The sequence below is a fragment of the Apteryx rowi genome, unplaced genomic scaffold, assembly GCF_003343035.1.
Source record: "Apteryx rowi isolate R43461 unplaced genomic scaffold, aptRow1 scaffold_18, whole genome shotgun sequence".
In the NCBI taxonomy this organism is placed as follows: Eukaryota; Metazoa; Chordata; class Aves; order Apterygiformes; family Apterygidae; genus Apteryx; species Apteryx rowi.
Window position 1 is genome coordinate 1,785,125 of NW_020448085.1, and position 17,401 is coordinate 1,802,525.

The 17,401-nt window shown below is 37.1% G+C and overlaps 1 protein-coding gene across 1 annotated transcript in view; it reads left to right on the forward strand.

Annotated features, from left to right (window-relative positions):
- The window catches only part of LCP2 (lymphocyte cytosolic protein 2), a 36,723-nt gene extending 21,286 nt beyond the window's left edge, over positions 1-15,437 (forward strand). The window contains exons 8-21 of the mRNA XM_026061317.1: positions 217-317; positions 1,484-1,553; positions 1,772-1,855; positions 2,672-2,697; positions 2,783-2,802; positions 2,908-3,012; positions 3,896-3,926; positions 4,568-4,580; positions 5,624-5,744; positions 7,575-7,624; positions 8,494-8,597; positions 9,433-9,510; positions 10,533-10,688; positions 11,441-15,437. Coding sequence (XP_025917102.1) covers positions 217-317; positions 1,484-1,553; positions 1,772-1,855; positions 2,672-2,697; positions 2,783-2,802; positions 2,908-3,012; positions 3,896-3,926; positions 4,568-4,580; positions 5,624-5,744; positions 7,575-7,624; positions 8,494-8,597; positions 9,433-9,510; positions 10,533-10,688; positions 11,441-11,563 — 1,082 coding nt within the window. The 3' untranslated portion in view covers positions 11,564-15,437. The remainder of the gene's footprint in view (positions 1-216; positions 318-1,483; positions 1,554-1,771; positions 1,856-2,671; positions 2,698-2,782; positions 2,803-2,907; positions 3,013-3,895; positions 3,927-4,567; positions 4,581-5,623; positions 5,745-7,574; positions 7,625-8,493; positions 8,598-9,432; positions 9,511-10,532; positions 10,689-11,440) is intronic.
- Positions 15,438-17,401: the final 1,964 nt, after the last annotated feature.

The following is a 17,401-nucleotide window of genomic DNA, read 5'->3' on the forward strand; positions in this document are numbered from 1 at the left end:
CATACCTCACCACCAAAGAGACATACACGCCCTTAYCTCCCAAGAGAACACCGATCATAAAGCAATTATCTATTATGAACTAAAACAATGTCCTAATGATGTATTAACTTAAGTATGCAGCTTACTACAAGGCCTCTCCTTCAAAAAGATCTAATGACAATAAAGTAACCAAATTGTTTGAATACTTGTTTAGTTTGTGATTTTTGTTTTCTTTAGACAGACCTTCAACAGCTAGATCATCAAATCAGCCTCCAGTACCACCCCAGCGACCTGGCCCGTCCCCTGTGCCAGCCCCACCTGGGGGAAGAGGTGCTCCTGTATGTTTTGTTCTTAATATTTCATCTATTTTCTTTACTAGTAGCTCCTAGGAGGTACAAGTGTAATATTATTTTTATTCAGATTGTGTATGTAGAGGAAGGAGAAGCTGTTTCAGCTGTCAAAATAGATGACTTCTGTTACAGGGTGGTCTTTTTTCAAAGAAGTATATTAAATTTCATGGGACAAATATGTTAAATTATTTCCATATTACTTTGCTCTTTTTTACACTAAAAATTTGTACCAACTTAAGAATGCCTCTTTCATTTAAATTATAGATTTTTAATAGATCCCTCTGTGTTTCTTTAGCGATATAGTTGGGGGGGAAAAAAAAGCTCAATCTTTCAAAGCCCTAAATGACATGCACATTTTTTACTTTTTTATACTGTTAAAACTTTAAAACTGAAAGTTATTGTGCTGTTTACTGGCAATACAGAATCACTGTATGCCAGCACAGATGGACATGATACCTACCCATGTACACAAGTAAAGATAATTTTTAGGTGCAATAGCAGGACCTTCAGTCTGATTCAGTATAATTGGTTCTTACATTTAAAACATCCAGGTTTCTTAAAAGCGTCATGAGTTCTCAAGACAGCTTTCCTGTATTGCTGCTTTGTTACTTGGAACAAGAAAGAACATAGGAAGGCATTTCTCTGAAGAAATCTAGGCTTAGATGAAAACATCTTCACCATTTTTGCAGCAGCTAACCACACTTTCTTCTGTTTGACCSCAGATTTCCCAGTAAGAAAGAATAGCCCTTTCTCCATCAGTCAGCAGCCTTCATTAATACAGAATTAGTGCATATTTCTCAAGTTCAAATTTACATCCACTAATTTCAACATCAGATTTCAAAACTAATATCTGCTGCACTGAAGGGACAAAGATACAACAGCATTGAAGAAGCTCCTCTTTCTTTCCTTTCACATACCCATGCCCTTCCCAGGGTGAACATCCCACTAGAGTATTCCCTGCGAGACTAAAGGACAGAGCTAATTCTGCATCTGACCAGAAAAGTGTGTATGTGTAGGTCTTCCTGCTTTGTACAGAGACCTATTCTTTGTGCTTTATCAGACACAAAGATTGACAGCTGTGGTGTGGCACAATACTAAAATTAAAACAAAAAAATTAAGGCACACTTTAACCACATGTGAAATATTTGTTTTAGCTGCCACCCTTTCCTCCTCCATTAAGCAACAATGACTTGAACAGAGACAGAAATATCAAGCCTTCGAAACGTAAGTATAGCCGTTTTTGTTTTCTTAAAGCTTTTTCTCTGGGCTCTGTAGCGCTTTACTTTTGGCTACATCTCTTCAGTTCCACCTTCTTCTGCTATTTATTCATACATCCCACAGTTGTATTGGTTGTTATTCTGAGAAGTAACACCAGTTCAGGGTTATACAAAGCCTTATTGACCCATGCCAGTACATTATTTTTGCATAATTTTTGTGTTTAGCCGCAGCTCCTTCTATAGACAGAAGCACGAAACCCCCACTGGATCGTCCTGCTCCACTGTTTGAAAGAGAAAGCCCAGTATCAGGTCAGCATTTGCTTATGGCAATACCAACAGCTGCTTTTTTGCTCAAAATTATCAGTTTGAATATCATCCATGCACAAGAACAAGGCTCAGCCAAATGTGCCAAAATCCAATCACAAACAAAGTGATCTATCTGTTCAGGAAAGGCAATGTGAGCAATGCTTATAGAATGAGGGAAATTCTATCTGGAAGGCAGCAACCCTGAAAATGGCTCAGGACTAGTTGAAGAGAAAGAGATTACAAGAGCCTTGTACAAAGAGGTTTAATATAATCTTTAAGTGAATGAACAAAGGAATATTTAGTAAGTTAAAAGAAGAAATAATTACTTTTGCCTAGAGTTCACAAAAGTCTGTTTACAGTAATATACATAATTTGGTATCCACACTTAAAAGAATGCTGAGAACTGAAAAATAATAGAAATAGAAATGATATTTGTTTCAGCCCAGAAAACAACATTTTACAATGAATCTCAATAGACTACCCTATGATTTTTTGAAATATCTAAACTCTTTTATCTAGTATAGAATGGCATAAATGTATCCAGTAATTCAAAGTTGAAGGGTGGAAAATACGATTGTAAAACATGCCACTTTGAAAACTCTTCGATTAATCTTTCTGATGCTTTACTATGAGAAATGGCAAATTTTTCACCCCTTGTAAAGCCAAAATTGTTTTTCTGGCTTACATCTCAGGAGGCTGAATGCTTCAAACTGAAAAATTCACTTTCAGTGGTATTTAAAACTTGTTAGTTTCATGGAAAGTTTAATTAATTATCTTAAGCTTTATTTTTTTCTAAATATAAGCTTTTATTATTTTTAGGAAGGAAGCCAGGCTTTCCTGAAAAGGTATGAACTCCCCCCCCCCTTTTTTTTTTAAAACCTATTTTGATACATTTATGCATTCTCTTGACTTTTCCTTATTGCTTTACAGTCTCTGACTCCACAGCTAAGGTAAGAGTTTTCCTCCTGAATAGATACTCTCAATGCCAATATTACCCAGTTATTTCCTATTAAGCAGCCTTTTACCTTTATTTCATCATCTTACTCCTGCTTTAGATCCCTGGGGGAACAGCTAGCAATGATGCCAAAACCTCCTGTCCCACCAAGTGATAGATATGAAAGAGGCAATCCATCTCCCTTAAGGAAGCAACACCCTGTAAAGTAAGTGTTTAAATTAGAGTTCATTTAATTGAAATTTAATGAAAATCTAAATTAACAAAAATATGGATGAGCAAAATAGAATAGTATTCTGCATTACAGCAGTGTCTGCAGAAATCAATGTGTTGTAAGTTTAAAAAGAAAGGGGGGGGGCAGAAAAAGCTCTCTCTCCAGACATATCTCATACAAGCATCACGTAGGGCATGGCTCACTTCCAAGTTACACGAAGAGCTATACGACACACAGATTTTCAATGAGATCAAGTTCTTGCTTTAGGGAATATTCTTTCATGAATCCTATTGCCATTTTTTGTAGGATGTTAGAGAGAGAAATGTTTAATTTCCTACTATTGATTTTACTAGCCTGCAAAACTCAATGTTAACAGCAAACAGCATTCTCTAGCATAACTAGATAGTTCTCTAGATAACTTGTGGGCTGAACAATGATGTGACTGATTTTAAAACAAAATATAAGAAARTAATTGAGACCTTCTAATCAGCCAAGATAATTTTTCAGAAAAAAGGCTAGAAGGCTCATCATGTGCTCCAGTAGTGTTGCTAAGTACCACAAATGAGTTTAAGACTTGAGGTCTAATGTTTCATCAGCGTCAAAGCCTCTTTTAAGCTCCAATCTTATGATAAAGCCATCAGACATTTTACTTGTTCATAGGATCAAGATGCGCTAAAGGCTGGTGTGCAGTCTTAGATTATGGCTGAAAAATCTTTGATATTTTTATGAGGAGAAAAAAATTTCTTCTGCATTCATATGGGACTGTAAAACTTACCATAAACTCACATCTTCGTTGAAAATATTGCCTAATGAACACCAAGTGAATGAATAATATTCCATCTATGATTCATGTATTGTTTTCTCTGCTTCATTTTAGGCAGGGTTGGCCACCACAAAAAAAAATTGAGGTAAGTATATTTTTGAAAGCAAATATGTAAATGAATAGGTGCTACAACAAAATGAAGTATTTGCATAAACTAATAATTCTGGAAGAGGTAAACTAGTTTCTTTTACAGTTATAATGAATAGAGATAGATCTTTCATAGCACATTGTTTCTTTTTTAATCAGTTCCTCTAGATCAACCTCAATTTATTCCCCAATTACTTTATTTCAGATAATAGGGAGAATAAGGCCAGAATTTTTATGACACAGGAGAGGTGATTTTGTTTACATCAGGTTTTGTTTTTTTAGTTTAAGCTGACTTAAGGAATTCATTTTTAGATAACTCTGAGAACATACACTTAACTTAAGGAATGGGGAAAGGTTACATCTGCTGAGAGTTTCTAAATACTTTGGGTCAAACCCCAGTGGTAGACAGCTATCTCGCTGCTTATTTGTAAATAATGGCTGCACCTCATCACAAGAATTTTAAAAATTATTAGGTGTTTCATGAAGATAGAAACCCCAGCATTTTAGATGAAAGTGACAGTCTAGATCTTGCATACTCAAAATTCACCAACTCCTAGGTTTCAGCTCTGTAAAAAACAAATATTCCTAAGAACTGTGCTATAGTAAGCTGCTAATGTTTTTTTTTTCTTGCCTCCCCAGGAAGAAGAAGAGAGTAAGTGTTTCTGCAGTGACTTTTAAAACTTAAGTCTTTCTTTGTCTAAATACTTAAAAAAAAAAAAAAAAAGCAAAAAAAAACCCACACATAGGTGCAGTATTCTTTCTTCAGAGACATTTTAAAAAGTCAGGTGATACCTTGCCAAGCTGTAGAAAGCTTACAAAATTCCTCCTGCAGATATATCTAACAAAGCCACAAAACAGAAAAAATCAATAGCTAATAGCATCTTCCAGTCAGCCAGTTACAACACAGCAGGAATTCTTATTTCGAAGCGCATTATATTGTAGAGACTTGTGTTCTGTACACAACATCAAATAGCTAGGCATATAAACCTGGTGTCCTCCCAGTTTTCATCAAATATTCAGTCAAACCCTGCTTGTACTAGTCTTCTGTGTAATGGTATTCACTCTAAGGAAGAGAAGCAGAATTTGTTTCATGTAATAATAATATTTTTAAATTACTTCATGACCCTGGTTCCTAAAATAAAGTTCCTAATGTGACTTCATAACAAAAGCTGGACATTTGACCCACATCTCTGCAATTTATCACTGTCTCTAAGACTCCACAAAAAAGAGGGTGACTTAAACTGTGCAGAGTACAGTTAAACTCTTCCACTCTTACCAGTAGTTCAGGTTTGAAGACACTGCTAAAAGAAAATACATTTTACTTTTATGCTGTTGTTTATGATGATATGGGAGAAATCTCAAAAAGGAATGAAATCCAAGAAGGTAACCTCAAATCCACTATTTGGAAGCATTGTAAAAGAGAACACAAAAAAGAAAGCCACAACGGGCTGTACTGCAGTTAGGTATCTGAATTATAGCTTATCTAAAACAGAACTTAGAAAATGTAAATGTTGCTCAAGCCTGTTTTAGTTTATTTTTAATTTTATACTTAAGTTCTCAGTTGATCATATGAAGCTACATTCCATAACTAACATATCCAGGACTTTTAAAATAACAGCTTACTCAATTACATTTATCTAATTAAACTGCAATATGTTTCATAAGTTTTAAGTCTTCTTCTCTTCCTCTCCACAGTCGCACCCCAAAGACCAGTGCCACAGCTATCTTTGCCCCCATACAGCTCCAATACATTCCCTTCAAGATCTGTCAAGCCTCCACCTAAGCCAGGATCCAACAGTATGCCCGGTGCAGAAAGGTTTGTTTCAGCCACTGATGTGTCATTCATTTTGAATCTGACTCAGAATTAGTTTGTTATTTAGCAAATAATAGTATATATGAGGTTACAGGGTGCTCAGGGGAACACAGGATTTCTACTTTAGGAAGTCTGTTACTTTTAAAGCTAGATCCTTGCCCTCACTACACTTCAGGCTGATTTGTGTTGTTCCCATTATCAAGGGGAATCCTTAATATAACTGAAGCTCTGTATTCAGTGAAACAGATAATGTAAGTAAATTAGTCAGGCAACCCCGAAAAATGCACCTCAGTTTTATGTCAAGGAAGTATTTTAGGGTCTATATGGTATAATACTACCATTCTTAAGACATCACCTTCTCCCATCTTTTGTCTGAAGGCTCCATTAGAATGGCAAGTTCTTTTGGGAAGGGACCATCTTTTCCTTCAAATTTGTGCAGCATGTACATCAAAGAGGTCCTGATTTAGAGGAGTCTGCACAGCATAGAGGATTAAGTGCCAGAGCTGTGACTGACGATTGCCTCAGAACTTAGAAAAACACATACCTTAGTTGTCTACAGTTGACCATCTGAATGAATTTCACCCCCTTACTAAATTATCCTAATAATTCCTATTTAAAATTGTGAACTGTGTTTCAAATATGTATTTTTCTAGCATCAGCTTCCAAATATTAGATTGCTATGTCTTTGTTCACTACACTGAAGAGCCCTTAACTAAATTTTGATTCCTGATGTAATGTGCAACAGACTTAGTCTTTGATGAGTTAGAGTGGGCTCCCTGAGTCTACGGATAAGACAACTTTTCTAATCTCTGCATTTTTTAAATGGTTCTTTGATGAACCCCTCCCATTTACCAACATCCTCTGGAAGTGATGACACCCAAGTAGCAATAGCATTGCAGTAGCAATAGCAAGGTCATATGCAAATATGTAACTATCCCTATGATGAGCACTTCTGATTACATTCAAACACCATTTTCACATTTTGTTCTAGCATTTGAAGCTCACATTTGGTTTATTCTCTCCCATGAATCACAAGTCATGATAGGGTGCCCCTGTTCTGCAAGTATAATCAACATATTGATCCCAGAGCTTTTTGTACAGCTCATTTAAGCAAAGGAGAAATATGGAGAGAGGAGAAATTAGAGTTCTCAATTAGGTGAAGAAATTCTCAAAAAAAAAAAAAGAAAGATTTGAAGGTTGGGACTCTTCAGTTTGGGAAGCTCTGGGTTTGAGCTCTGAGATCAGGCCATAAAAGGAGATGGGATTGTAGATTTTCTAACAAAAAGGAGAAAAATGAAGCACAAAAGGACAAGTAAACCATGTACAGGCACATGGAAGTGTTATGATGCTGTAGGCATGAGCTCTGTGCCACTGCCAGCTCACAGTTGAACATTTATGATTAGAAGATGCATTTTCATCACCAGTATTAAAGAAGGCACACGAAAAGTGTGTATGTAAGTGGAACTCCGAGTGGAACTCAATCTGGCAAGCTGCTCCCTATGCTTTCTGCTTTAGGAGAATAATACAGCCAATCCCTGTGGGAAGGCAGCAAGCTTAAGTAGTTTCCTCTATTAATCCCGATACAGAAGTATTGGTGGCCCATTACTGATTCCCTCTACCTTATTCCCAGACACTAAGGTTGAAGTAAACTTAAAACTGGATCTATTTACCATGTAGATTTACAAAATCATTGGCCTGAAAAAGATCTAACACTCTGCAGAGCAGACACAAAGTCCAGATCAGTTCTTCAGAGTATAAATACCTTGTATAGCAACACTGTATTATTTATACTGACTACTGTTTTTTYCCATTTGTTTGTTTGTTTTTAAACAGTGCTAGCAGTCTGTCTTCAAGTGGCTCACTACCACCACGCTTCCAACTAGGTTTGTATCCCTTTTACGTATAAATCATAACTGAAGGTTGAAAGGCCATTTCAGTTCAGTTAATATAATCTTTTCTTCTGTGGATGCTTCTGGTTGGACTGTGAACAGAAAACTATCAAGAGTTACTGAAAGACATCTTGCTTAATTTGATTAACCTGAATTTAAGATGTTTTTCTCCCACGAAGTTTGGGCTTATTGTTTAGTTTAACTATTGCCAAAACCTCATTTGAGTGCCTTTTTCAATTTAGCTATGACTATTGAGAGCTGAGTAACACTACCTGCAAATCACTGAAGTATACTATTACTCTTGAAAAAGGGGAAAAGATTTCCCATGTGAAATTCAATGTCTTAGTTGCATATGTAGCTTATGATAATAGGTCAAAAATAAAGCAAGCTGAGAAATCTTTTTACTTTGCAAAGAGAAGTTTTGCATTTGGTCACAGCTGCCAATGTGTTACAGGGACAGTTTTTAGTTTCTACTTGCTAAGAAGGCAAGGAATGCAAAGAGACAATGTTTCTTGTAACTATTTTTAGAATAACTGGAGATGCTCTCAACTGAATAATTGAGGTACAGAAACTAAAAAGATGTAACCTCTATTTCAAATTCATATGATTTTAAGGTACCCTGAACCACAAGAGTTCAGTTAAAGTCCCTGTGCACCAAGGATGAATTTATGTAAGGAAACTCATTCTCACACAGTAGCCTAAACTTAATGTCAAATCAATTCAAACTTTCTCAGTATCAGACTGCCATAAATGGTTCATGCCTCTCAGAATCAAGATTCTATACYGTATACTAGTATCTGCTCCACAGATTAAATTATTTTCTGTTTTTAATTTTTTCCTACTTTTATTTTATAATTTTAAAGGCAACAACCACAGATCTCCTTCAAGAGGCAAAGCAGATGTAAGACTGCCATTGCCAGTTCCTAGCAGACAGACTGTTCACCCACCAAACACAGAGGAAGATGAGGTACAAAGATATCACAAGTATTAACCATAAATGCTACACACAGCAAATATTCTGATTTTGAGAGAGAACTTTTTCAAACGTGTTTTTCTAGTTAGTAGCCATTGTCAGGATGTTGGTATTTGCTTTTGGTTTCCTTTTCTACGTCAAACTTTAGTGCCTTATTTTCTCTTCACCAAGAAAAACAAAAAACAAAAACCCAGCAGAACAAAACAAAAGAAATGTTTGCTTGCTGGATTACTTGTTTTGCACACTTGCCTTCAAGCATTAAAAATTCACTTCTCCTTCCACAAAAAACTTGGTGAGTAAAGAATTCAGACGCTAAGTGTAATCCAGTTTCACATTTCTTTAAATAAGGCAAGTTTAGAAAAAAACACTCCCAGGGATGGCATGTATGGCTGCCTAAGGCTGGTATGCGCAAAGGAAGTCTGCATTATTGTCTCAGTGATAAAAAGAAAAAAAAAAAGAGAGAGTGAGAGAGAGAGAGAAACAAAGGCAAAGRGTGTCAGTACCCCAGGCAGACAAAAGGGAAAATTTCACTTGAAATTTAACTTCTACTGTTCTACTGAAGATAACTGGAAATATCAGTCTTCCTAGCTTTCTTGCAGATGTATTATAGCCAGACTTTCAGATTTACTCAAGTTATCAAATCACTTTAAAATCTCTTAGTGCCACCTAGCATACACTAATATATACTAATATGATCCTTGAAGTTCAGACCTTCAGAGTCCACACATAAACCTTCACATTCAAATTTCCCTCTACTTATTTGCATGTTGTTAACACCACAAGCTAATTTATTGACAGCTGACTTTATCCTCTCCCGCAAAAAACACAGGACTCACTAAATGATGAATGGTACGTTGCTGATATTAGCCGACCGGAAGCAGAAGCCGCTCTTCGAAAAATAAACAAGGTATTTTAAATTGTTGGAGATGTTCAGCATCTCTTTAATGGCCTAGTCAAATGTCCATACAGCCATACAGGAAGAGTGAAGGTACATAACATACTAAGGTTTTAGGCTCAGTATAGATATGGAAAGTGGAATATTCATTTTGCATACCTTTATCCACCTAAAAGTTAGGCATCCAGCCTAAACCAAGCATGAAGGCTGTTGGTTTCTGTAGTCAAAGAGAACAAAATATGCACCTCCAGAGAACAGTTTCATCTCACCTACCTTTGTCACCAGTGGAGAATCTGTGTCAAAGAGCTTAGACTAAAAATCCAAGTTTTGGACAGCTTGCATTAGATGAGATTAATCATACCCTTTTTTAGGCCATATTTACCAGCAAAATGAAGAACAGAAGTAACCCATTACTGTGGGAATACCAGTATCTCTCTTTGTTCCACTCATGGTTAATCTGTGACTCTTAACAGCCCGTGCAATGAGCTGAAGTTTACATGTACAGCATTTCAACAACTTGTACTACAGAACAACCTATGAGACCACCACCTCAGCCGCCTTTAAGAAAGGGTGACTTAATGGAAGACTTGTAAAAACAACTTGAAATGAAGAAAAACAGTCTGTAGTGCTTATGGAGAGGGAACATCACTGCCTCTACCAAAATAACATAGACACAATCATTATCTTGGGCTGTCTGTATATATATCACATAGGAATCTTGAATGAATAGGCATGAAATTCCTTTCCAATCAAAGTAAAGCTAGTTTTGGCCTCTGATATCAAGATTTCACCACCTCCTTTAATGGAATCTCTCCTTCATACAAGACCCTTCCTTCCTTCCCTAAAATCTGCATTTTTATTGGATACAGAATGTTTTAAGTAGCAGTCTGAAAGATGCAGCATTTCAAAAATTACCTATACATTTTTCCTTATTAATAATACAGTTGATTTTACTAGGGAGAATGAAAAAAGCAGATTTAAACAAAACCACAAGTGTCTTTCATTTGTCATCTTTCATTTTTTTCATCTTTCAGGATGGAACTTTCTTGGTGAGAGACAGCTCAAGAAAAACTGCTACTCATCCATATGTACTGATGGTTTTATACAGAGATAAAGTATACAACATTCAGATTCGTTACCAGGAGCAAAATCACATATATTTATTAGGAACTGGCTTAAAAGGAAAAGAGGTACTACATGTTTTTTCATATTACTTCCTTTCTTCTTAAGCTATCTCCTGTCTCATTCTCAAAATGTCAGGCTACTTGACCTGACAGTTGTTTTACTCCAGCAGAATTCTACGTATTGTTTTAGAGCTGTTCCTGATGCAAATACAGTATGGTACTGCTGAGAGTAAAATCAGATTCAGCTGTTCACACTCAAGAAATGAAGGGACAGCCTTAGCATACAGCTATTAGAAATCAATGTAACTGGTTAGGGAATGTTCATTTACCACTAAGATACCAGATAAGGAAAATACACAGCTGAGATCAAATCTGTCAGCTCTACTGCTTTATCCCAGACTGCTGGCTTATCACTTCCACTAATACTACATTGGATTTATTAGTGTCAGACAGACTGGTCAGTACACGTACTATTGTTCTGATTGAGTTTGAATTTTCTGAACTTCTGAGTCAACTTTTTGGACTTTCAAGTGCAATCATCACGTCAAGCAGAACAACATTACATATTAAACAAGCCAAGTCTGCACAGATTAATTACATAGCACATCCACAGTAGGTTGAACACCTCCTGCACATACTAGATTAACAGTTATGGAGCTGCATATTATGGCAGGAATGAAAATGGCTGACCTAATGATATGTACTGGACTTTACAAGAGTGCAAAATATTTAGAGTTTAGAAAAACAGTTTGTTTAGGCTGCTGATTAATAATGATTCTGACATCGTCCCATTGCCTTCTCATTTTTCCATCCCACAGGATTTTTCTTCTGTAGCAGATATCATTGATTACTTCCAAAGAACACCTCTTCTTCTGATTGATGGAAAAGACAGGGGTTCAAGAAACCAGTGCATGTTGAAATATGCTGCAGGACATATTTAAATGAGAGCCTAATGAAGGTCATGTACAGGATCAAAGTCTGCTATAGCCTGTAAGCCTCAGGATATTTCCTTTTTCAGTGAACTCAAGTCATGAAGAAGCAATTAAAAATCCTTTTAAAATTAAGAAAAAAAGGACAACGCTCTTATTTTTAAAACATGCTTTAAATGCAATAAATCTGATCTTCCTACAATATATTTATTACTGTCCACTAATCATACACTGCATGAGAACTCCGCATGAGGAGAACTGTCTTCCAACATACGTATATCTTATTGAAACAATTTCCATGCTAAATTAGAGGACCCATGACATACATACCAATACAGGTCTTTTCTTTCTTAGGAAGAAAAATTGTTAGCTATTTTTCAGTTCTGAATTGCAATAGCAATTACATTATGTAAAGTGATATACAGTAGACCCAAATCTTGTCAAAGTTGAGCAGCAGACAAAGGCAACAAAAGCTTTATTTTTCACAGTCCAGTTCTCAGTAAATCCAGCAATAGACAATTCTATCAAAAGACTGGGACTCTGACCTGGCCCTAAAAACACCTAACTTTCAGTGATACAAAACCTCTGGATATTAAGCTGGCTGTCAAGATTTGTGTCTGTGTTATTCATCTATTAAACAGTCTCTGGTCACCCCTTTTTTTGGAAAAACAGACTATATAGAGATACCATCTTCTATCTGCCATACCATTTGTGAGTCACTGACAGCATATCCTATTCCTCAAAATGGAAGTATACATCTCCTAGGATCCTTCATCCTCACTCAGAAAGACGTTCTTCTTCCTTACCACAGGCTTTCCTTTAGCTGTCTCTTCCTCCCTAAATCAAGTAACTACTGTTTCACAGGAGACCTCACCCAGATCATCATCATGTGATTCTTTAACTGGCAGACCACACCCAAGTCTCTTAAAAAGCAGGCAGCTACAACCAGGATAAGCTGAGTTCCTCTTACAAAACTGCTTTCTGTTCTTACTGTATTTTGTCAAGAAAAACAATAACATTCTCAGTTCTAAAATGTAAGCTGCACCTAAAGACTACTGAAGAATCATTACATCAAGAATTTTTTCCCATTCCTCTGTAAGTGGGACGTATCCAATTGTTTACTTAGGTTTTTCTACTGACTTTTGTTTTCTGAGAAAGACCTTAGCTTGAGACATACCTTTGACTTTTTGTCACACTTCCTTTCCTTAAAGTTAGTTTGTGTGTGTATCACTTGAAACAGCTGAACCACAATTCAAGGCAGGATAATATCTTCAGTGTAATTTGTATAGCTTCTCAGATAAAATAATCAGATTTCATAAACAGTTCTACAACTTTAAATATATTTATTTTGTAAATGTTATCTTCATTTCCAATATATTTTGCTAGAAGCTGGATTTAGTGCTAAAGAATTTCATTTTCATGTAGCTATGAGCCCCCAACCCCAAAAGATGAAGAATAAAATAGAAAAAAAAATCTTCAACTGACAAGACCGATTTCTAGCACTATATATATATTTTAAATTTGCTATTAATCTTGAGAAGGAAGACTCAGGAGTTATGTTTATCCAAAAAATGCTAAAATTAAGAACACACACCCCATATTACCACTGATTATGTGAGCTGGAGGTTTGTAATGTTATTCTATAACATCACCTTGAAAATTCTGACAACCCAGAAATGCCTTCTATGGAATTGTGTCTTACTTGTTTTAAATAGTCTTGTTAATGAAAGAGCAACAAAATACAAACCAGCATTAACAAATTATAACACTGAGTATTTTTTTACCAGCAGATTAAATCTGGATTTGATTATTCAGAAAAATATATTTTGTCTGAATAAAAACATATCTCAACATTCAAACATTTCCACAAGTACAGTATGTTTGAATATTAACTGTAATAAAATATACAAAAATGTTGGCTGCCCAAATTTGGGGCCAATAAGATTTCAGGATAGAGTGTTTAAACGAGTAACTCTTGCTTTCTTTTTTAGCTAGGTGCATTAGAAGGTCACTACATAAAYTAGAATGAAAGTACTTCTGGTTTTCCAGAAGTTACCTGCTATTTAGCTCCCTTCCACAGTAACATTTTTAGAATATGGAAGGCAGATCAGATGACAAGTTGCAGTTTCTCTTTTGCAGATCCTTTCTTTTCCCATTTCCCCTAGCAGAACTGAGATAAGAGATAGTAATGACTTGAAATAATTTAAAATCTTCTGTTAATGTTCCAATAGGTCCTTGAAAGGAGACAACTACCTGTGAAAAAATTCATGCCCAATTTCCTGTCCTTTCTAGTTAATGATGTCACTCTTAGCCTAATAGGTTTAATTTGGGGAATTTGTGTTAAAAAGTATCTTAAAATCAATAAGCTAATTATAACATTTTTCTGTTCTACATTTCCAGTTTAAAATAACAATATTCTAAGTGAGGAAAACCATACTATCATTTTACAGTTCAAACTGAAGGACTATTAATAGAAGGTAATGCATGAAAATGAATAGTATTACTTAATTCTTCAAACTCCCAGGTTTTTTTCGTCAGCTTCTCTTAAATCTTTGGCCTTCATGGGATGGCTGAAATTCAAAATAAGGTCACAGAGCAGTAGCTGGCTTTCCACTGAAAGACAAAAGGCAATGTGTTGTCATGGCATTTATTGAATAGTAGATACTAAGTGAAAGGCAATTTAATGCAGCACTTTCAAGTCTTCATCCCTCAACTCTTTCATAAACTAAAACGATCATTTTGGCTTGGTTTTACTCCAAGGCAGTTAAATAAAGTTTGGCATTAGGATATTAGTAATATTTCTATTAGAAGACTATTATGTCCCTCTAAAGCAATTACTTTGATTATCTAACAGATTTTTTCCATGTTTAGCTAATATGATTCCATATTTATGTAAATATTTTCATTAATTTTTCAAAACAAAAGAGCAAACTTATTGTTTCATTACATTAAAAAAAGCTCTATGACAAAGAAAACATGAGCCATTCATAACTGCACATTCTTTTAAACAATTCCTTAACATCTTCCTGTTTAATTGGGAGATGACCTCAAAATTACCGTTTAGTTTCTTCAGCTCATTGGACATTTTATCAACATTTTTAATCGCAGCTTCAAGGTTAAACTGCTGATCAGTAGCATCATTTTTAAACATCTGTATGAAATACAATCAAAATATAACTGGTACTGTACATGTGATTCTTAAAACTCAGTAATAATATTTTAGCTACCCCCCCCCCCGCTTTTCTAATTATCCACTTAGAAATGGCAAATACTAAACACTCAGGTTTTATTCTTGCTTTCTATTCCACATGAATCCCCCTCCCCCCCTTTTTTTACTAATAACTGCAATAAAATGAATTATATCTAAAATTTCCTCTCCTCACCAGCATTTTTCTTCATTTTTGTTTCCAACCTGTTTTTTTCCGAGAAAAGGTATAGTGAGTTAATCTTCAGGCCACAGTTAGTCAGCCACAAGATGGAGCTATTGTAAAGTTAACATGCATAAAACAAATCCATGTCACTATTGAAGACGATATTCCCTCTCTTTAACACTTAATTAAAGAAAAAAAACACATAAAAATCCGCTGAAAATTAAGACCAGAAACCATTTGAAATGAAGTACCATTAGCATTTTTTTCATTTACACTATATTCTTCAAATAGCTCCACTTTTTAAGAATTTTAAGAAAACATTAATAAAATGGCATATATTGTCTTTTTACTGGTATAGTTATCAGCCCTCTATTTATCATCCAGAAATTCTAAAAAAATTATCTGGAAAAACTCTGGGTAATTTCGTAAACTATTCATAAATAATGGTCACTATGTAGAACACCCGGACGCATTATGGAGATTAACAATAAAATTGAACATGCATTTAACATAGATTCTTTGTCCAAGTCTCTCTTTCCTTCAGATACTGGCTTGTCATTAAGGTCATCAGCCATGGCCAAAGATCCTAAAAGGACAAAAACCAAATCATTACCACAGTGGAGTAAATTAGCCTCAGATGTATAATAGCATTTGTCTAAAAACATTGATTGCGTTTTATTTTCATTAGTGTTATCTGAAAGTGGGGTTTGAGGCATTAGAATAGTTGTATTTACTTTCTGAAGAAGATTTACTTTTTATTTAAATCTTGAATACAATTTATTTCTTTTCCTTTCTTTTAGGGACAGTATTTCAAAAATTGTTAGGAGTTAAACGTGGGGCCAGTAATAGTGAAAGGCTGTGTTTATAATAGCTATGAAGAATTCCTCAAACAAAATTCTAAAATACTAATTGTCTTTGATTGAAAGTTTTAACAGAAATCTAAAAAGGCATTGCATAACTGGTTATTATCAATTTATGGAAGGAGAATCTAAAGCACACACAAAAAAAAGATGTCAAGTGAGGAAAGTCTGCTGTCAGTAACAGAGCTGAGATCAAACAGCAGATCCCCGGGCTCTTATTTTTCTTCCCCGCTCTCTCCTCTCTTCTCTCCTCATACATTAGAAAACCCTCAAACAAGTTTAAGCTTATGACATCACTGGAAAGTTGTTGAAAGAAAGAAAAAGAAAAATAAAAAGTGTGTATTTCATCCTGATGCTGAGTGTGTTCAGAAGGGATGCAACAAAACCCCAGGGCCCCTGCCGCGGCTCAGAGGGCAGCCAAAAGCAGGGGCGCCTCCGTCCACCCCCGTCGAAGTGCCTGCCGCCAGCGCACGGCCCTTCGCAGGGCTGGCAGAGGGCTCCCTACGCCGGCCGCCACGTCTGGCACAGCTAACCGCAAACCTCGCTGCGCACCAGACACCCCGCCGTGATCCTCCTCCTGCGCCCACTGCCGAGAGGCAAGCCGGCCTGTCCCCGGATGCCTTAGCCTGGCCGCCCCGGGGCCCGTCCGTGCTGGCGGAGCCCCTAGGCCGCGGCTCTGGGCACGCAGCGGCACGGTGCCTCCCGGCGAAGGAGAGGAGCTTGCCGTCACCTGCGCCCGGYGGTGCCGTGGCTTCCTGCCAGCGCGGCCGGGCGGGCTGGGCCCCGCCGTGGGCCCGAGAGGCACCGGCTCCCAGGGGCCTCCCAAGGGCTTCCCCGGCCCGGGCAGGCAGCCGCTGCCCTCCCCRCGCGGGCACGCGCAGCGCACACCTCTGCACGCAGGCAGCCACCAGTGCTTCACCTTTCTCTGCTTTCCTCAGCAAGGAAAGCCCCACGAGGTGTCTCTACCCCCACGTGGAACTCCGGTAGGCTGCAAGAGCCCCGCAGGAGCTGTGATTTTAGGAGCAGGAGGTAAAGAGTAGCCACAAATAGCGCAAGAGCTGGCAAAAGAAAAGGGGAAGAAAGGACTGGGGTGGCAATGAGAGAGCGGGCAGTGATGATTGCCCCTCACCCTTTGTGGCCTTGCTTGTGCAGCAATGGATGCTGTTGCATGTTGCAGCAACTAATTTATAAAGTTATTTTGTGTCATCTACACAAATTCAGAGGCACTAAGTGTAACTTATGGTGACTTAAGATCAAAYAATGAACCTAACTTCAACAAAACCAGAAAGGCACTTTGCTATACTAATTTATCAATTTTACGCACAACAGATGATCACTGCACTTAGATGCATACATCTGACTTCAACTGCAATCAGCAAAACCCTGCTCAGAAATGGGCTGGAGTGGGGAACTGCTCATTCCTTCCTCAGTCTGCGAAGGGCAGTCCGTGTTAGGCTCTGCAGTAGTTAAAGCCAGGGACACAAGAAAGGAATGGCTGTCAGCACTGCTATTTCATTTACTGCAACCACTTTTCCTGCTGCTCAGTGTTTGTCTTTGTTCAACCTTCCCGTCTGGCACCGCTGAGCAAAGGTTACTAGTACCTCAGAGAGAGTGGCGTT